The following is a 22,440-nucleotide window of genomic DNA, read 5'->3' as shown; positions in this document are numbered from 1 at the left end:
GACCGCCTGTTTAGCAGTAAGGCTGAAGAAGTTCTAAAAAAGATGGAAAATGAAGCTAAATCTATGCAAACTGTAAAAGACTTCTTACAAGTGCAACCTCCAAGATTTAGTATGCACTGGCCTACTAAGAACTGGTCCTTTCCAGCTCCTCCAGATTCTCTCAAGCCAAACCCAGACACACCAAAAGCACCAGGTTTCAGTCCCAGGGGACTCTCAGAACTAAGCAATGGAGGGCCTCCACTTCCAAATCTGGAAATAAGACACCCCCTATGGTAAACCAATTACTTTCCTTTAAAATTACCAGGCACTTACCTTTTAGCCGCCGCTTTTGGGGGAAAGATTGCTATTCATGCAAAAATACTGGGAACTCATAACCCAGGACAAATGGGTTTTGAATATAGTGTCCCAGGGGTACAGATTACATTTCCACACGTTGCCATCACCAAACGGGTGGCCAGACCTGCCCTCAAATCAGTGGGCAGAGGCTCAAAAACAGGTACTTTCCCTCTTAACATGGGGGCTATTCAACTGGTACCAGAAGAGGAAAAGGGACAAGGTTTCTATTCCAGGTTTTTCCTGGTACCCAGAAAAGACAAATCATGGTGTCCAATTCTGGACATTCCAAATTTCAAGATGCTGACTCTTCAGTTACTTCCTATGCTAGGCAAAGATGCCTGGTTGGCAACTCTAGATTTAAAAGAAGCATACCTGCACATCCCAATCGGGGAATCTTGCAGAAGATACCTTCGCTTCAAAGCAGGCTACTTGCATTATCAGTTCTCTGCAACTACCCTTTGGCTTGTCTACTGTGCCCAGGGTATTCACAAAGTGCCTGGCTCCAGTAGTTGCATTTTGCAGACAAATATTCAAATATGTCCATACCTTGACAATTGTCTAATTCAGGCAGAAAATCAGAGCATACTTCTAAATCGTCTGGCGTTTGTAAAAAAGGTTCTAACTTGTCTGGGGTACACCATAAACGAAAATAAATCACAACTGGTACCCTCTCCACAGATTACATTCCTGGGTGCAAGCTTGAATACAACTTCCCAGATGGCTTTCCTCATGCCAGAGAAGCAAATTCATTTGGTAACTTACTTCAAACAAGTGGCCACAAAAACCCTGCTATCTGCAAGACAAATACTGCAAGCCTTTGGGTTCATGGCCTCCTGAATTCTTCTAATTCCATATGCAAGACTGCATACAAGGAAACTACAGTGATACTTAAGTCTATGGAGTCAACATTGTCACAGCCTGGAAACGATGATTCCTATCTTACCTTGCCTACGCCTGGAGTTCCTATGGTGGGCAGAGGCCTGCCACCAAAACAAGGGACTGCCATTCACACTACCCCATGCCGCCCAAACACTAACTACAGATGCATCAGACTATGCATGGGGGGGCTCACCTGGCAGGGAAGTGCATTCAGGGCAAATGGAACCCAAATCAAATGCACCTACATATCAATCAAAAAGAAATGTTAGCTGTACAGAATGCTGTGACCTTCAAGGACTACAGTCTTCCAGGACAACTAATGGTAAAGATGGACAACACCATGGTTATGTGGTACATAAACAAGCAGGGGGGTACACATTCCTACCCCCTCTGCAGACTAACCATGGCATTGTGGAACACAGCCTTGAGCTACCAAGTGCACCTACAAGCTCAATTTCTGCCAGGAAAATTAAATACACTGGCAGATGAACTAAGCAGAAATCTCATGGACCCACAGGAGTGGAAACTGGAACCACGGATTTTCAACATGTTGACAAGCAAATGGGGTAGCCCAGACATAGATTTATTTGCCTCCTCCCAGAACTACCAGTTGGGCAAGTTTTGCGCAAGGACTCCCCACAAAAAAGCCTGGAAAGTGGATGTTCTGTCCTTCAGCTGGAAAAACCTATCTATCTATGCCTTTCCCTCTCTGCCTCTGCTCTCCAAAGTTCTGCTAAAAGTCAGACAGCACAAACCAAGAAAGATTTTGATTGCTCCAGACTGGTCACGCCAACACTGGTACCCACTCCTGCGCAGTGTCACAAATATCTCCATGGCACCTGCCTCAGACACCTTCCTTGCTGTCTCAGCAGGAGAACCAAATTCTGCACCCTCTGCTTCCATCATTGAACCTTGCAGCCTGGCTAATCACTTAAATTCACCCTTAGCAAGCCTGTGATGGATGTCATCTTGGAGGCGAGAAGACCTAGTACTAGAAATTCTTATGCTGACAAATGGAAAAGATTCTGTGCCTGGAACCAGTCTTGAGGGATGAGCACAGCAGCGCCCAATTTACCTCAGATTTTGCAATACTTAACTGAGATGCTTCACAAGGGTCTGTCTTTTTCCTCTATTAAAATCCACACCTCGGCTATTTCAGCTCACTATAACACAGAACCACCCCTCTTTTCTCATCCCCTGCTCAAGCCGTATCTCAGTGGGGCAAAGAACTTGAGACCACCCAGGAGAGCTCCTACCCCTGCCTGGGACCTTAACTTTGTCTTGGAGAAGCTCACTCTTCCTCCTTTCGAGCCAGCTGCTACTGCATACTTAAAATTTCTTTCTTGGAAAACAGCCTTCCTTTTAGCAGTCACTTCAGCTAGAGGGATATCTGAATTACAGGCTCTTATGGCAGCGGAGCCTTTCATAATCTTTCATGTGGACAGGGTATCTGAGGAGCAATCCATCCTTCATGCCCAAGGTGATTTCCAGTGTTGCTCTTAATCAGTCCATTCATTTGCCAACCTTCTTTCCCAATCCACAGAACAAAGGGGAACGGATTCTGCATTCCTTGGACGTGCACAGACAACTTGGATTCTACTTGGACAGAACTAAATTTCGAAGAAAATCTGAACAATTGCTAGTAGCATTTGCTGTTGGGGCAGAGGGGAAGGTGATTTCAAAACAAACCATTTCTAAATGGATAAGCTATTGCATTCATTTCTGCTATAAGCATCATGGAAAACCTATCCCCCAGGAGATCAGATCTCACTCCACCAGGGCTGCATCTACTTTTCCAGCCTTTCTCAGAGGTGTACCAACCAGGGATATTCTAGAAGCTGCTACCTGGAGTTCTGTAGATACTTTCACCAAGCATTATCATTTACCACGTTTCTCTAAATCCAGAGCTGGCTTTGCCACTGCTGTCTTGCAGGGCTTTATAGCTGGTCCTAATGCTGTATAAATTCCTCCTCCCAACCATAGCTTTGGGAATCTACCCAAATGTAATGACTGCAACAGTGAAACACGAAGAACATAGTACAGTTGTGTACACTTACCATAAATGTAGATGTTGGTGTATTCACTATTGCAGTCCTGGTTACCCTCCCTCTAGCCCCCTGTTTTTCTATGACTATACCTCTACTTTCTTTTACTATACTTAAAAGCCTTTTTGGTGTAGTTGCTTTTGGTTGGAGGTATACTTTTGTGTGTTTAATTTTATTTGCTCCCCATTTGGGGGCCACCTGACATCTGAGGCAAGAAAAACTGATGTAATGGCGTTGGCTGCATGTTTTATACCCCTGATGACCTGACGGCATGGAAGAAGGGACAGCAACCGACTCAGGACCCAAGATTTTGTTAATCAGGCCGACTGAGGGCTACCTGCCAGCAGATTACCCAAATGTAATGACTGCAGCAGTGAATACACTCAACATCTACATTTATGGTAAGTGTACACAACTGTACTTTACTTTCCCTCCAGCCCCCTGACTTCTTTTGGCTATACTGCTGCTATACTTTACTATGCTTAAAAGTGCTTTGGTGTATTTGTTTTTTTTGTTGGAGGTATAACCTTATGTGTGTGCGTGTGCCGTCAGGCGGTCCCTCAGTCGCTTCTTCCTGACGTCAGTGCGCCAGGGGTATATAAGATGCAGCCGACGCCATTTTCTTCAGTCTTTCTTGCCGCGCGGTGCCCGAAACAAAAGTTGTTCGCAAGTGCCAGTCGGCCGATACCTGAGATTTTCATTCCGAATCCAGAACCGAAGTCTTCTGCAAAGCTAAGTACCCCGTTGGGGAAACTTTTTCTTGCCCAGACCGATGTCCGTAAAAGTTAATAATTGTATTTCTTGTGGGAAGCAAATACCTCATAAGGATTTCCATTCTTATTGTATCCCATGCCTAGGCCCAGACCACGACATCACAGGTTGTCGGTTTTGTGCTAGGTTTAACAAGCACACTATTAAACATCTGTTTGATTTTGCCCAACATTATTTTGGCAGACAGTTCAATTACACCATGCCGTCGGAACAACCGACGACCGGGATTCACAAAAAGCGCAAAGACAAGGACAGAGATCAGAGGCCCAAAACTGACAAAGCCTCTTCTAGGCCAGTTGCCGGTTCTCCGGTTTTCAGGGAGGCACCTTCGCAGCCCCTGACCGCTTCTTTGGAACCACAGGCCGCCTCTGACTCTCCCACGTGGAGATGGCTGGGCCTTTGGATACACTAGATTTACGGCCTACCGAGACTAGCCCTTCAGAGGGATCCGGAGCAGCTGAACAACCCGCAGCTTCAGAGGATGTTTTCAGACCTACTCAGTTAACCATTAAATCAAATCTTCTGCTAAGTCTAAGACCCCTTTAAAAACAAAGAAACAACTTCAACATTCACCAGGACAGGCCTCCATGCCTAAGAAACAGATGCTCAAAATTGCCGAAGACTTAATTACTCTGATCAGGGGGTCCCATCCTCATCCTGATAAAAGGCCAAGACAGGATGCAGACTATGACTCATCCGACCAGATGTCCATATCTTCAGATTCATCTTCAGACTAAGGATACTCTTTACCCCCTTATGAGGATTCTGATGCTGAGGAATCTATTCCTTCAGCTTCCCCACCAGAGGACTACTCCTTTGGGGAAACCTTACATACCATGAGGGAGCTTTACCACTGGGAGGGCCAGGATTACGCAGAATCCAAGAAATGGCTCGGAGATCTTCTTTTATTACCTCAACACAGACCCCTTGCTATTCCGCCAGTTTTAGATATTGTGGACGATGTGTATTCTGATTCCAGTTTAAATCCTGATTCTTTACCTCCTGCTCCAGTTAAGCCAGACAGATACTACAGAGTCCCCGACTCTCACAAATTCCTTTAAAAGCCCTGCTGCTGACCCTGAAACTATTTCCCAGGGTCCAAAAGGGGTAAAGGCCTCTACAGCAAAAAATACAGTCCCCTCTGACAGAGATTCCAGAGCATTAGACAGATGGGGGAAGGAAGTATATACATCTGCAACTTTAGCAACGAGAGCCTTAAATTGCCAGTTTCACATGCTTAAATACCAGCAATATTTGATGTCTCAGTTGAAACAAAAAATGCTTCCAAATTCAGATCTTCCTAATTATAAGGAAATGCAGGATTTATTGCATGCAGCTGAACAAGTAGGAAAACATACTTTGCAATGTGGTTTTGATTCATTAGAGGCTTCCTGTAGAGCAGCAGTTACAGGGTCTGTCATTAGAAGACATGCTTGGTTAAAAGAGCAGACATTACCAGATCATGTTAAAGCACAATTATTAGCTGCACCTTTGCAGCAGGATGTTTTATTTAGAGTTGAGGCAGAAGAGGTATTAAAGAAAATGGAGGATAAAGCAAAATCCTATGCAAACGGTGAAGGATTTCTTATAGGTTCAGCCTCCTCGATTTAGCAAAAATTGGTCAACAAACAATTGGTCCTTTCCAGTTTCAGACAGACCTCAAAGGGGCAGATACAGACGTCCAAGAGGCAGAGGTCAACCAGAAGGTACTTACAGGCCTCGGCAGTGGGGTGCTTCAACCCAGAAAGAAGGGGAAGATAGGCCTCAACCTTATAAAAAAACAGCCCCAATGACTTCCCGCTACAGCTGCCAAACATCTCTCTTGGCAGCCCCCTTGGGGGGAAAACTGGCACTTTTCAGTCACAATTGACAAATGATCACCAAAGACAAATGAGTTCTCAATATTGTGTCTCAAGGTTACAGGTTCCACTTTCACACTCTGCCAAGGTTAAAAGGAATGCCAAATCTGCCACCAAATCAATGGGCAGAGGCTCAAAGACAAATTACAGCACTCATGGACATGAGAGCTATTCAAAAGGTACCAACATAGGAGTAAGGACAAGGATTTTAGTCAAGGCTCTTTCTGGTTCCCAGAAAGGACAATGTCTGGAGGCCCATTCTGGATCTTCTCTAAATACTTACCTGGATGTTCCAAAATTCAAAATGTTGACACTACAGCAGCTTCTTCCCATGTTGGGCAAGAAAGCTTGGCTCGTAACTTTGGACCTCAAGGAGGCATACCTGCATGTCCCTATCGGACAAAGTTGCAGAAGATACCTCAGATTCTTAGCTGGTTCAATGCATTACCAATTCTCTGCACTGCTCTTTGGCTTATCTACTGCGCCCAGGGTCTTTACAAAATGCCTGGCACCAGTAATTGCATTTTGCAGACAAAAAGGAATTCAGATTTACCCATACTTGGACGACTGCCTTATTCAAGCAGAGAGCAAAGACATGCTTCTAAAGCATCTGGCGTTTGTAAAAAGACTGCTAATTTACCTTAATTTGCCTAGGGTACACAGTAAACGAAAAGAAATCAAAACTAGTGCCCTCACAAGAGATAATATTCCTGGGTGCCAGCTTAAATACAGCGGCCCAGATGGCATGTCGCATGCCAGACAAGCAAGGACAACTGACTCAGTACTTCAAAATGATGGCAACAAAGACCCAACTCCCTGCAAGAAAAATTCTGCAGGCCTTGGGATTCATGGCATCTTGCATACTACTAATACCATTTGCAAAACTGCATATGAGGAAATTACAATGGTACCTGAAAAGTGTATGGACTCAACACAGCCACAGCTTGGAAACAATAATTCCACTCATTCCCTGCCTTCAACAGGTGGGCTCAGGCATGTCCCATCAACAAGGGTCAGCCTTTTGCCTTACCTCCAACCAGGCAAACTATAACAGATGCATCGGATTATGCCTGGGGAGCACACATGGCAGGACAATGTATTCAGGGCAAATGGTCTGCAGATCAAAGGCATCTACATATCAATCAAAAAGAGATGCTAGCTGTACAAAATGCCCTAATAGCTTTCAAGGACCTCTTACATCCAGGACAACAACTAATAAAGACGGACAACACCACAGTCATGTGGTACATAAACAAGCAAGGAGGCACACATTCCTACCCCCTATGCAGGCAAGCAATGACCTTGTGGAACACAGCACTGACCTACCAAGTTCAACTACAAGCACAATTCCTGCCAGGAAAGAAAAACACATTGGCAGACGATCTAAGCAGAAACATCATAGATCCTCACAAGTGGAAACTAGCTCCACAAGTATTCGCAATGATAACTTGGAAATGGGGGAGCCCAGACATAGATCTGTTTGCTTCCCCCAAAAACTACCAACTACGGAAATTCTGCACAAGGACATACCACACACTAGCTTGGAAAGTGGATGCACTCTCATTCAGTTGGAAAACATTGACAAGTGTATGCCTTTCCTCCACTGCCTCTTCTGGCAAAGGTGCTGCTGAAAGCCAGATTAGAGAGGCCACAAATGATGTCCTTGCTCCAGACTGGCCACGCCAACACTGGTATCCAATACCAAGGAACATGCTCAAGGCCCACCATGGATTTTACCTCCAATTCCTCACCTGCTCACTCAGCAAAATGATCAGATTCTACACAGCCAGCTCAAGACTTTAAATCTGGCTGCATGGCAAATTACCTAAACAACCAGTCAACGCCTCCCTAAAGCTGTGATGGATGTAATTCTGGAGGCCAGGAGGCCCAGCACCAGGAAAGCCTATTCAGGCAAATGGAAAAGATTCTGCACCTGGAACCAGGCTAAAGGCCAAAATCCCCTTGTCCCAAATATTTCTCAGATTCTTCAATATTTAACGGAGATGTTGCACAAAGGACTTTCTTTTTCATCTATTAAGATCCACGCCTCAGCTGTTTCAGCTCAATACAACACGGATCCTCCTATATTTTCACATCCATTACTAAGACAGTTTCTCAGAGGGGCTAAGAACATAAAACCTCCCTGGAGAGCACCAACACCAACTTGGGATCTCAATTTTGTTTTGGAAAAACTTACACTACTGCTCTTTGAACCAGCTTTTACAGCTGATCTACAGTTTCTATCCCTGAAAACTGCCCTGCTGCTAGCAATAACTTCAGCACAGAGTCTCAGAGCTACAGGCCCTAATGGCAGTGGAGCCTTTCATCATTTTTCATCACGACAGAGTCTCGTTACGAACTAACCCTTCCTTTATGCCAAAGGTGGTATCCAGTGTGGCCCTAAACCAAACCATTGATCTGCCCACCTTGTATCCAAACCCCCAGAACAAAGGGGAAAGGCTTCTACACTCTTTGGACATTCATATGCAGTTACGTTGCTACTTGGATAAAACTAAGGCTTTCAGAAAATCTGACCAGCTCTTTGTATCCTATGCTGCAGGATCACAAGGAAAGGCCATCTCAAAACAGACCATTTCAAAATGGATAGGACATTGTATCTGTTTCAGCTACACACACCATGGGAAACCTGTACCTGGTAACATTAGGCCCCATTCCACCAGGGCTACAGCAACATCAACAGCCTTCCTCAGAGGGGTACCAACCAAGGATATTTTGGAGGCTGCAACTTGGTGTTCAGTGCACACCTTCACCAAGCACTATCACTTACCTCTATACTCTAAAACCAGAGCTGACTTTGCCAGTGCAGTTCTGCAGGGCCTGCTAGCCTCTCCAAACCCTGTTTAGTTCCACCACCCATCCTTAGTTTTGGGATTCAACCCAAGTGTGATGACTGCAGCAGTGTAACACGATGAACATAGTACAGTTTTGTACCTACCATAAATGTAGATGTTGGAGTGTTCACACTGCTGCAGTCCAGGTTACCCTCCTTCCATCCTTCTGACCTAGCTGAAATTTTCTATACCTTTTCTATCCTGTACAACCTTTGTGGTGTATTTTCTTGTAACTGAATGTATTCCTTTTATTCCTTTTTACATGTTTTATTAGCAATATGTATTGCCTACCTACTTGTGGGCACCTGACATCTGGGGCAAGAAAATCTGAAGAAAATGGCATTGGATACCTCTTATTATACCCCTGGCGCACTGACGTCAGGGAAGAAGCGACGGCAACAGACGCCGGACCAAGAATTTGGAACTCTGGCCGACTGCGGGACCGCCTGATGGCAGGATAACCCAAGTGTGATGACTGCAGCAGTGTGAACACTCTAACATCTACATTTATGGTAGGTACAAAACTGTACTTTTCAGGGCAGGCTCTATGCACCATCATTTCTCTGCACTTCCATTTGGCTCATCTACTGCACCCAGAGCATTCACAAAATGCCTGGCTCCAGCCATTCCATACTGCAGGCAGAGGCAGAGAAAAATTCAAATTTGTTTATACTTGGACGATTGCCTGATTCAGGTGGACACTTAGTATACGAAACAGGAACACAAGCACTGAAAAGTTTGATGAAACTCTTTTAATTCTGGTACCTCGGCCTTCGCCTTCTCCTGGAATATATATAAGCACTTTTATATGAACATTAGCAAATCACTACATTTCTAGATGTTATTATTTAGTTATTAAAACATATATTATTACAAAATTCAAACAACATATATTTAACACTAAATTCTTTCTGTAACATTGAATATTTCTGAGAAATATATGAAAACATTTGATCTAGATTTCCATGTTCATTCCATTAGGAAACAAGGTTTTATAATTGAGAATAAATCTAGATTCCATTTGTAACAATTTTTCACGGAATACAGTTTCATTTCCAAATACATTAGGCCTGCCCAAAACACAAAATACAAATCCCTCTGGGACCCCCTTATGTTGTTCACAAAAATGTTTTGCTACAGGACTTTCCATTCTTTTATGTCTTATATCACCTAAATGTTCAAGAATTCTAAGCTTCACCTTTCTAGTTGTTTGACCTATGTACCACCTCTGTTTCACACATCCACATCCTATGATATATACCACCCATGTAGAGTTGCAATCATTCAAGGGCCCTGTACATAACATCATTAATTTTTGTGCCATCCAAACTTTTGACCCTACTACAAATCTTGCAACTTCCACATCTGAATGTTCCCTTTCTAATATTCTTTCTAAGTGTGCTGATGTTTCTAACATTCAATATTTCCTTTAGATTTGAATACCTACTATACGAAAAAGTGACTTTTGATGGAAAAAGTTTTCCTATTTTGTCATCTCCACTGATAATAGGCCAAAATCTCATCACTGCCTCCCTTAATATGTAAGAAAATTGTGAATATCTGGTGACAATTCAGGTGGACAGTCAGGAATTGCTACTTCAGCACCTGGCATTTGTAGAGAGACTTCTAACTTCTCTGGGATACACCATCATTGGAAAAGAAATCACATCTGGTGCCCAGCCAGACGATTGTGTTCCTGGGAGCAAGCATGAACACAGCTTCCCAGATGGCATTCCTTACTCCAGAAAAGCAGGTTTATTTGACAAAGTATTTCAAACTAATGGCCACCAGAACCCAACTATCTGCAAGAAAAATACTGCAAGCCCTAGGGTTCATGGCCTCATGCATTCTGCTAATTCCATATGCAAGACTGCATATAAGGAAACTTCAGTGGTACGCAAGTCTCTGCTGCCAATATTCTCAGGACCAGGAAACAATTATTCCAATCATTCCTAGTCTGAAGGCAGAGTTCCTTTGGTGGGCAGAGGCTTGCAGCCACAACAAGGGACTCTCTCTCTTTCACTCAAACTCCTCGCTGCCCAAACCCTGACAGATGCATCAGACTATGCATGGGGGGCTCACATGGCTGGCAAATGCATTCAAGGCAAATGGAGCCCAGGACAAATTCACCTACATATCAATCAAAAAGAAATGTTAGTTTTACAGAATGCTCTGACAGCCTTCGAATACCTTCTCCTTCCAGGGCAACTGATGGACAGGCAAGACTACAGTTACAGTTATGTGGTACATAAACAAGCAGGGGGGAATTCATTCCTGCCCACTCTGCAGGCTAGCCATGGTCCTGTGGAACACAGCCTTTAGCAGCCAAGTGCACCTGCAAGCTCAATTCCTGCCAGACAAACATAATTCACTGGCAGATGACTTGAGCAGAAATCTACTGGACCCACACAAGTAGAAACTGGAGCCCAACTCATTCAAACTTCTAACCCACAGGTGGGGGGCACCAGAGGTGGACCTCTTTGCCTCCCCCAAAACAATCAATTGAGCAGGTTTTGCACCAGAAATCCCCACAGCCAAGCATGGAACGTGGATGCCCTATCCTTTTTACATATGAAAACCTCTCAATTTATGCCTCTGCCCCTCCTGTCAAACGTGCTACTCAAGATCAAACAGGACAAACCAAGGGCAATCCTTATTGCACCGGACTGGCCCCACCAGGACTGGTACCCACTCCTATGCAGTCTGGCAGCAGTGCCACCCTGGCACCTACATCAGACCCCCTCCCTGCTGTCCCAGCAGGAGGGACAGATTTTGCATCCTCAGCTTCAAACTTTGAACCTTGCAGCCTGGCTTATTCCCTGAATACACCACCAGCAACCCTCAGCAAACAGGTGCTGGATGTCATCCATCCTATTCAGAAAAATGGAAAAGATACTCTACTTGGAGCCAGTCTCAAGGAAATGACACAGCTGTGCCCACCTTACCTCAAATTCTAGATTACCTAGCAGAGCTGCTCCACAAAGGCCTATCCTCTTCTCTTCTCTTTCTATTAAGATTCATGCCTCGGCCATCTCAGCTCATTATACTACTGAGCCACTTCTCTTTTTTCACCCTCTGGTCAAACAGTTCCTGAGAGGCGTTAACAATTTTAAGACCCCCGAGGAGAGCTCCCACCCCTGCCTGGGACCTTAACTTTGTACTAGAGGCGCTCATGCTTCCCCCTTTTGAGCCTGGTGCTACAGCACAGTTAAAATTCCTCTCTTGGAAAACAGCCTTGCTTCTAGCCATCACTTCAGCAAGAAGAGTGTCCGAGTTACAGGCACTAATGGCTGTGGAACCCTTCATTATTTCCCATGCTGACAGGGTTTCCCTCCGGACTAACCCATCTGTTATACCCAAGGTGGTATCCAGTGTGGCTCTAAACCATCCATCCATTTACCAACTTTTTTCCCTAATCCTCAGAATAAAAGGGGAAGAAAGGATCCTGCGCTCTTTAGACATTCAAAGACTATTCCTGTTCTACCTTTACAGGACTAAGCCTTTCAGAAAATCTGACCAGCTGCTAATCAACTTTGCTACAGGGGCAGAGGGCAAGGCCATTTCAAAGCAACCCATTTCCAAATGGATAGCATACTGCATCCATTTCTGCTACAAACACCATGGAAAACTTACCCCACCAATCAGAACTCATTCCACTAGGGCTACCTGTACAGCATTTCTCAGGGGAGTCCCTACCAGGGACATCCTGGAAGCTGCAACGTGGAGTTTTGTACACACTTTTTCACCAAGCATTGCCACTTTCCTCTCCTCTAAATCTAGAGCTGGATTTCCAACAGCAGTCTTAAAAGGCCTGCTAGCCAGACCTACTATTACTTTACTCCCTCCACCCTTCCTCAGCTTTGGGAATCAACCCAAGTGTGATGACTGCAACAGTGAAACGCGAACATAGTACAGTTGTGTACACTTACCATAAATGTAGATGTTCGTGTATTCACTGTTGCAGTCCTGGTTACCCTCCCTCCAGCCCCCTGACTCTTCTATGCTTTCTACCTATCCTCTTTTTGTCCATATCTTATGGCTATGGTATTTACTTTTTACTTGAGTTGTTTCCGCACCATGTAATTGCTTCCTATTTTGGACGCTCCTGACGTCTGGGGCAAGAAAAACTGATGTAATGGCGTTGGCTACATGTTTTATACCCCTGATGACCTGATATCATGGAAGAGGCGACAGCATCTGAAACAGAAATCCAAAGACACTGGTATTCGGGCCGACTGAGGGCTAACCTGCAGGCAGATAACCCAAGTGTGATGACTGCAATGGTGACTACACTCTAACATCTACATTTATGGTAAGTGTACACAACTGTACTTTCTGAAGATGCTGATCACTGAAGTAGTTAAGAATAGCCATTCATTTCAGATAACTTTTTTCAGTGTCACTTCTGTCTTGATATCCAGTAGCATGTATTTGACTGTTACGTTTTGGATAACCTAATAAAGTAACAAGCCTATATTCTTTTATCAGCAGTATCTCAAACTGTTATAGTATCATGAAGCCCAAAACGGGCATTAGCTCTACTTCCTAAGAGCTGATTGCTTTGCCTTTTCCTGATGACACTATGTGGGAGCTTACACTAGCTGGAAAAGTATAGCAGCTGGGCTAATTTGTTTGGCCAATATTTGTTCCTTTTCACTGCTTTAGTAGTATATCTGGAATCTTGGCATTACTACAAACAGTGCTTCGGATACAGCATTTTTTTTAACCTTTTCAGAAGGTTTTTTGTTCATATATTCTTTGGTATTGGTGAACACGTGCAGTTTGGTGGAGATATTAGGACTAGAGTAGCTTATGTTGATTGTCTTTGTTTCATAATTGGGCTTTCTTTCTGTGCCTAAGTGCTTCCATTGTTTTCTCCTTTCTGCAGCTGGGCAGCCTCTACAGTTACTGGCACACAAGCAGACAACTGCACAGAGTCATGCTGTTGGCTCTGTAGATTCGATGGAGCACAGGCACCCAATCTGGTACCACTAGCAGCCAAGCTGGGATGTTTACTTGGGCGTTTCTCATCTTTTGGGCAGTGCTGGTCAGTGCCACCCTCTCCTCTGCTCTCCCAGCACACAGCAGCAGCAGCCCAGAGCAAGGTAAGAAAGTACTGGGGGGGGGGGGGGGGGGGCATGCATTTATGTAACTTCAAATTTTGGTGGCTTCTCTGCATCTTTAATGAAATGTTGTGGTTTGAAGATTGTACATTTGGGTCATTATGTAGATGTAAGGCTGGAGAGACTGAAGCAACATTTAGCATCTTGGTTTTAAATTAGGACTAGGACAGTTCACACATTTAAAGCGAAGACTAAATGCCTTATGTGACGAAAGTCTGCTGTGAGAGAGAGAGATTATCTTAAATCATGGCCCAGGTTAGTGCCAAGCATTCCAATCTCCTACTGTGGAGGCAAAGTAATTGAAAGCATGTTTAAGATCTAAAGCTACTTTCTATTAGGTAATGGACTTAAAACCATTCTGCTGCTTGATTTGAGGTAGTAACTACTACCACTGAGATTCTGGCAGCATTACATAGCAGAAAACGCTGTTCGTTTTTCAGTTTATCAGGTGTATGCCTGTTGCATTTGGATGGTACAGTGGTTGCTCCCTGACGTCACTTGATTAGTCATTTAATTTTCCAGATGGGATGTAATCTGTGCAGAGTCTGTACATCCTCCCTGTGTCTTTACAGGTTTTCATAAGATGCTACATTTTTTTACCACATCTCACAGATGTGTTATGGTGAGTTGACACTACTCCATATTGCCTGTATGTTTTCACGTCCTGTATGAATGAGTGTGTAGGGTGAATCTTGTGATATGTTGGTGCTCTGCATAGGACTGAGTAGGCTTTGGTTTCCATATGACCCTGAATTGAATTAAGCAGGTAACCAGAAAATGTGTGCATGTACTTAGTTCATTTAAGTGTTTTTAATGCAGTGTGAGGCAGTAAGTGAACTAATGGTCTGTTTTGAGAGCTTTAAGCAATTTCATATTTTGTGGTGTTTTCCTTTTTGAGCTTTTCTTCATTATTGGCTGTATCAGACCTGCTTTTATTTTTGCAGTGGTTGCCAAAGATCAAGAGTATTCACTTTTCAGGATACCAACAACAAAAAAGAATGGCAAATGTTTGTGTACCATGCAAAACATGCTGCTGTTGCAACTAATGTCATCATGAAAACACTTCCATTGCCGAGTGCGGTTTTCAGAAATATTTTATGCAAACAAAATAATACAGACTTCTGTTTTGATGAGCTTAGCAAACTTTCATGAAGTTTACAGAGTAGTGTTTTTGCAGTTGTATTTTGAGCGTTAGTGTGCTGAAATTAGATCCATAATTAACACTGTGACAGCAAGAATACTCTTGCTTTGTTTGGTTCCCCTGCTTTGCATGTCAGCTGAATGCAATCTTTTTCCTTCAAAATTCTGAGTTTGAACCATTGGCTGCATCAGCTGTCACATGATCTGGGTACTCTTGTACAGTTTTTAGCACCAGTCGGCACAAAACAGAAGGGAAGGACAAAAAATATCGTAAAGGAAATGCAGTGCCATTTTACACATCACTTGTGAAGTCTTGGCTTTCTCAGGGTTAGCACTGCCAGGCCCTGTTGTTCTGGGATCCCAATCATCTCCTTCACCTGCTTGTTACAAAGCTGTTAAACATTTAGATGGCTACACCACCAAATATCAAAAAGATTCATGCAGTTTGCAAATGTCAAAGCTTCACTGCATTCCTTTTCAGTATACAGAACATAAAACCGATTTTGTATCTTAGATTGTCTGCTTATAGCAGTATTCAGACAGGATGTGCTCAAAGCTGAAAGTCAGATGGAAGACTTGTTCAAAAGCTTTTAAATTGTGATCATGTCTCATAATACTGTTTTGTTTCGGGCTTGTTGCTGAAATTCATAGGTTATTTGGACATGGTATTGGCAGTTTACTTTCCCTTCAGATGTCCAACGTCTTGAGTACTAGCTTTAGTTCTTTCCCAACTTTGTAAGGGTCCAGCATTGTCCTGCCAGTTAGGCTTGTTGGCAGTAACTCTTCCTGTGGGACCTCATGACTATCTGCACAGGAGACATTTGCTATGAAAATTAAAATTCCATTGGTCTCAACTGAAGCTCCTTGAGTAGTTTCATTTTTTTTCAGTCTGCTGCACTTCGTGGACAGGTACGCCCTTCCAAACTACTTTCTGTAATATTCTCCTGTTTAGACATCCACTCTTTCTAAAACCACACTTAATATGCTTCTATTCTTGCTTGGCGTGATTCCGTTCAAGGCTTCTTGGCACTTACTAAATTTATTTGGCTGAAAATAAGAGTAATCTGATCTGGTCTCCAGTTATCAGCTTTTTTGCCAAGAAAGCTGTTAATCATTCTCACTTCTGTAGCAGCCTTTTGGCTGTATGGGGTATCCTGCCTAGGATACAACCACAGCCACCACCAGCCAACTTCACAAAGATCTGTCTGCCTACCACGCCACGCCTTCACTTGATTGCTTCACTCTTCCTTTCAAGGGGCTGTCAAATCAGCAGTCTACTTTCTTGCCACTGTGAGATGAAGTAGCAGGGCTCCTACAAGAGCAGCAGTCTGCCATGAAGCTTAATTTCTGTCAGATGTCCCCACAGGAGAGCCCTTTTAAGAAAATATATATTTTAGTTTGCGACTAAAAGCTTTGTTTTACATGCAAGTAGCTCAGTATTTTTTTTTTCACAATATCTGAAGTTTCCTGTCGGGGACCACTATTTTTTAGCTAAGAGCTTATTTTTTTTTATTTGGGTGCTATGTTTATGGCAAAAGTATACTGTTTATGTAAATGTTTAGTTTATTTGTAAGGACTGAAACGCCAGGAAGTGTTTTTAAGAGGGCAGAAAATGTTTTGAATGTATTTAGTGCTTGTAAACACTTTGTGACTACGACAACTTGCCTGTTATTTTTTTCTGCCATTGTCCATTTAGGTAACTGCTATGTTTCTGACTGATTTTGGTATTTTTTTCTGTTGCTTTTACAGACTAAACTGTGTGCGCTGCTTGTCAACTCTACTGTGACAACTTAATTTCTGACAGTCTCATTCCAGCACTGCTTAGTGTCATTCAGACCTCTGTTGTCTGCAGCATTGATACTTTGCTACTGCTGGCTGTTCTTGCATTGAATCTAAAAAAAATAAACTATATACTGTGGACTCTGTCAGTTCCTCAGACTTTGGTGATAGAACAGTTGGCCACTACATGTTTAATCTCAGACCACACTCTACTTCACAGGGTTCCTCTGTTGTAGTCCTATCAGACACCATGGACCATACGTCAGCTGCGTCCTCGTCAGCTGACCCAGTGTCGGATGTGGTCATGGGAGAACCATCTTTGGGAGATACTCCGGAGATGTGTCTTGGGGTAACCAGGGAAATAAATCTGTTGGTATGGCTGAACTGCCATCTGAGTCTGTCTTCTCTCAGGGTGTTATCCGCAAAGAAGAAACAGAAGGTTAAAGATTGTACATCTGAAGACATGGTGTCTGAAAAGATGATTTCTAACAGGCTAAAGTAGATTTCTAACAGGCTAAAGTAAGACAAAGATGATTTTCTTACCTTAGCCATGCAATTATTACAGGCTGTTTACCCTCTGGTAAGCATTTCTGAGATTCAGGACTGTCACTAAAAAAATACCTGAGGAAAATCTGTTTTTATAGTATCCTTAAAAGGTAAGTTAGAGGGCAGACATATTGCAAAAAAGGGTTGTGACTCTTGTAATTGGGTCGAAGGTTAGTGATGTCCAGTGTAACAGAAACCTGCTGCAGTCATAGGATTTTCAGCTTCAAATGATTTTTCCCCCCCAAACTGCTTTCTGTTGTGCTGGACAGTTAGGGTTTCCTCATTACTCAATGACACCTGTTTATTAGCACAGTGATTTCTACTGGAGACTTGGCTGAATTCCATCTGTTCCTACTTGCATACCATGTTGTCATGAGCAAGATGCTCAGCTTCATTTTACTTCAAAGTTTCCTAGTGGGAAAGTTCAACAAAGCATTAGACAGGACAGGGTTCATTAAGAAATGTGTTAAACTGGAATCCCATTTACAAACATTATAGGGTCATTGGTACTTATCAGTATTTAATCCTAGCCTTGCTTTCCCATGGTAGTTTTTACCCCTTATGTTTTTCCATATTAACAACCCAGATGCAGGCAGGTTAAGGACATGTTGGAACATTTAATTGTTGCCCTTGTCCATGAATGACATGGGTGTTAAACTTGTTTGAATTGGCAGTTTCTAATCCTTTTGTCCAAATTACATTTGAATAGCGTAAAAAGATTACTTTTGCTATATGGAGTGGAAAAGAGGTAACGTGTTCTGTTTATGTTGAATAATAAATTGAGATCCCTTGAGTGGGTGTTCATGCTACCATTGGGCTTGAAAATGGTGCAATAGGTTGACAGGATACCAAGAAGAGGGGCACTGCTTTGAAAAGTCTGCATAGTTTTTGTGATTTTAGGCCCCTGATTTTCATTTTGTTTTGTTGAGAAAATGTGGTCTCTCCAGTTGTGAAAAGTTTTTGGACAGTTACATTACTGAATTGCTCATATTAGGACAATCGCTGAATATAATGTCCCAAGTGTACAGTGGATTGCTTTCCTGGAGTTGGGCACCATACCTTTAGATATAAGCTGTGCAGTGAAAAAGGACTTCCTTACAATAGTGGTTACATGGTGATCAAATAGCAGTTTATTGTTGACATAGGCTCCCAGATCCTGATTGTGGGATCAACTTTCAGGGATGTGTTGACAATGTGATGGTTACAAGGGAAGCTGTGCTTTCCAAAGGATAAGATTATATATTTCTTGATACTTAGTTTTAGTGCATGGTTTTGATGCCAGCTAATTGTTTGGGAAAGTGCCTCTTGGAGGAATTCTCTCTCTTCTGGGGAGTTTGACTGCATCAGTTAATCGGCATATTTGGTCAGCCATAAACCCTTAACATTTGATTTGACCTCTGAGAAGTAAATGTTGGAGGAATGGTCCAAGGATTAAATACTGATAGTTACTGGTCTTTTGGAGGAGGAAGAGCCGTCCACACTAATTTATTGGGTTCTGTTTGAGCCAGTTTTGGTAATTAAGTTACATAGGGATTTACGTTTAGCTGGAAGAGTTCAGATACCATCCCAGAGTGCGGGATAGTGTTGAATGCCATTGCAAAGTCCGGATATGTGGTGTGTACTGATTTGGCCCTCATCCATTCCTTCAGTAAACTTCTCAAAGGAAGTCAGCCAGGTTAAGTCAGTCAGTTTTGCCCTTGACTAATACATACCACATTACATAGAGTCTGTAGATTACTTGTGTCTTTTTATTTAGTAATTCCTTAATAATCCCATTCATAACATTGCAGGTGTTCATCGTGTTACAGTCCTTGTTAATGCAGTTAATGCAGTCATTACACTTGGGTTATCCTGCCGTCAGGTGGTCCCGCATTCAGCCCGAGTTCCAAAGTCTTGGTCCAGTGTTGGTTGCTGTCGCTTCTTCCCTGACGTCAGTGCGCCAGGGGTATATAAGATGTATCCGACGCCATTTTCTTCAGTCTTTCTTGCCGCGCGGTGCCCGAAGCAGAAGCAGTTCGCAGGTGCTGGTCGGCCGACTCCTGAGATTTTCGAAGGCGAATTTCAGATCCGAAGTCTTCAATAAAGCTAAGTACCCCATTGGGGAAACATTTTTCTTGCCTCTGACTGATGTCATAAAAAGTTAATAATTGTATTTCTTGTGGGAAGCAAATACCTCATAAGGACTTCCACTCTTGCTGTATTCCATGCCTAGGCCCTGATCATGACGTCAATAGTTGTCTGTTTTGTTCTAGATTTAACAAACGCACTATAAAAAGACGTTTTGATTTTGCTTTGCACTACTTTGGCCGAAGGTTCAATTATATGATGCCGTCGGATCAGCCGACGACCTCAATACTGAAAAAACGCAAAGACAAGGATAAAGACAGGCATCCGAGGTCCAAAACCGACGAAACATCTAGGCCAGTCGCCGTCTGTTCTCAGTGAGGCGCTTTCGCAGCCCCTGACACCTGCTACCTCAGAGCCACAGGCAGCTTCCGACACTCACGTGGAGACATCTAGGCCTCTGGAAACTCAAGGTATTGGGCCTACGGAAACTAATCCCTCAGATGGGTCTGGAGCTGCTGAGCAGGCATCGGCTTCTGAGGGTGTTTTCAGACCTTCACAACTTACCATTAAAACAACAGCCAAGACAAAGGTACCATTAAAGACAAAGAAAGAAGTACAGCATTCTCCTGGACAGTCCTCCATGCCTAAGAAACAGATGCTTAAAATGGCCGAAGACCTCATTACTCTAATCAGGGGTTCCCAGCCTCCTCCTGAGAAAAGGCCTAGGCAGGATACAGACTATGACTCCTCTGATTCCTCTTCAGACCAGGGATACTCTCTACCCCCCTATGAGGACCCCGATGCTGAAGAATCTATCCCTTCAGCCTCTCCTCCTGAGGATTATTCTTTTGGGGAAACTTTACATACCATGAGGGAGCATTTCCATTGGGAAAGCCAGGATTCCTCAGAATCCAAGAAAAGGCTCAGGGGTTTCCTCTTATTGCCTCAACACAGGCCCCTGGCTATTCCGCCAGTGCTAGATTTTGTGGATGATGTGTTCTCTGAATCCAGTTTATCTCCTGACTCTTTGCCCCCTGCTCCAGCCAAGCCAGATACGTATTATAGAGTCCCTGACTCTCAAGTTTCTTTACAAAAACCCTTCTGCTGATCCAGAAACTGTTTTCCCGGGGTCCAAAAGGGGTTAAGGCTTCCATTGCAAAAAATACAGTACCCTCGGACAGAGATTCCAGAGCTTTGGATAGATGGGGGAAGAAAGTATACACTTCTGCAACTTTAGCAGTAAGAGCTTTGAATTGCCAGTTTCACATGCTTATGTACCAACAATATTTAATGGCTCAGTTAAAACAGAAAATATTTGCAAGCTCAGAAGCTCCTGATTGTAAAGAAATGCAGGATTTATTGCATGCAGTTGAACAGGTGGGAAAACATACTCTGCAGTGTGGTTTTGATTCTTTAGAGGCCTCTTGTAGAGCCGCAGTTACAGGTTGTGTGATTCGAAGACATGCTTTGTTAAAAGAACAAAGTTTACCTGATCATGTTAAGGCAAAATTATTGGATGCTCCTTTACAGCATGATACTTTGTTTGGTGTTGAGGCAGAAGAGGTGTTTAAGAAAATGGAGGATAAAGCTAAATCTATGCAAACAGTCAAAGATTTCTTACAGGTACAGCCACCTTGGTTTAGCAGAAATTGGCCAACAAAGAATTGGTCCTTTCCAGTGTCAGGCCACAGAGAGGCAGATCTCAACCCCAAGGCTCAGACAACGACAGTGGGGCACCTCAACCCCAAAAGGTGGTGAGGACAAGTCTCAACCTTGCAGGAAACGGTCACAATGACTTCCCCTACGTACGCCAAGCACATCCCTTTTGGAAGCCCCCTTAGGGGGAAAATTAGCACTTTTTTTCTCAAAACTGGCAAACAATCACCCAGGACAAATGGGTCCTGAATATTGTGTCTCAAGGTTACAGATTCCACTTTCATACGTTACCAAGGCTAAAAGGAATGCCAGACCTGCCACAAAATCAATGGGCAGAGGCACAAACAAATTTCAGCCCTCATGGACATGAGAACTATTCAAAAAGTACCACAACAGGAACAAGGACAAGGAGAAGACTCTTCCTGATCCCCAGAAAGGACAAGGCCTGGAGGCCCATACTAGGCCTTTCAATTCTGAATACTTACCTGGATATTCTGAAATTCAAAATGTTGACATTACAGCAGCTTCTACCCATGCTGGGTAGGAAGGCTTGGCTTGTTACTCTGGACCTCAGAGGCATACCTGCATGTCCCTATCAGACAAAATTGCAGAAGATACCTTAGATTCAAAGCTGGTACAATGCACTACCAATTCTCTGCACTGCCCTTTGTGAAGACCCTGGGCGCAGTAGATAAGCCAAAGTGCCTGGCACCAGTAATTGCATTTTGCAGACAAAAAGGAATTCAAATATATCCATACCTGGACAACTGCCTCATTCAAGCAGAGACAAAGGAAATTCTTCTACAGCATCTGGCGTTTGTAAAAAGGTTGCTTATTTCTCTAGGGTACACAGTAAATGAAAAGAAGTCAAAACTAGTGCCCTTGCAACAGATTATATTCCTGGGTGCCAGCTTAAATACAACGGCCCAGATGGCTTACTTCACGCCAGGCAAACAAGTTCAACTAACTCAATATTTTGAATTGCTGGCAAGAAAGTCCCATCTCCCTGTAAGAAAAATTCTGCAGGCCCTGGGATTCATGTCATCCTACATACTACTAATACCATATGCCAGACTACATATGAGGAAATTACAATGGTACCTGAAAAGTGTTTGGACTCCACACTCTCACAGTTTAGAAGCAGTAATACAAATGATTCCCTGCCTACAACAGGAGTTTCGATGGTGGGCACAGGCATGTCACCTAAACAAGGGTCAGCATTTTACCCAACCCACAGCCAGGCAAACTCAACAACAGATGCTTCGGATTACGCCTGGGGAGCACACATGGCAGGAAAATGCATTCAGGGCAAGTGGACCACAGACCAGATGCATCTTCACATCAGTCAAAAAGAGATGTTGGCTGTTCAAAATGCACTAACAGCTTC

The 22,440-nt window shown here is 43.4% G+C and overlaps 1 protein-coding gene across 7 annotated transcripts in view; it reads left to right on the top strand.

Annotated features, from left to right (window-relative positions):
- Window positions 1–22,440, top strand: part of FGFR1 (fibroblast growth factor receptor 1) — a 566,249-nt gene that overhangs the window by 128,276 nt on the left and 415,533 nt on the right. For all 7 annotated transcript variants that reach the window (XM_044084327.1, XM_044084326.1, XM_044084325.1 and 4 more), the window contains exon 2: window positions 13,631–13,847. In XM_044084327.1, the coding sequence (XP_043940262.1) occupies window positions 13,631–13,847 (217 nt within the window). The remainder of the gene's footprint in view (window positions 1–13,630; window positions 13,848–22,440) is intronic.

The sequence above is a fragment of the Protopterus annectens genome, chromosome 9.part0, assembly GCF_019279795.1.
Source record: "Protopterus annectens isolate FY-2018-M chromosome 9.part0, PAN1.0, whole genome shotgun sequence".
NCBI classification, from domain to species: domain Eukaryota; kingdom Metazoa; phylum Chordata; order Ceratodontiformes; family Protopteridae; genus Protopterus; species Protopterus annectens.
This window is presented reverse-complemented; position numbering and strand designations above follow the sequence as displayed.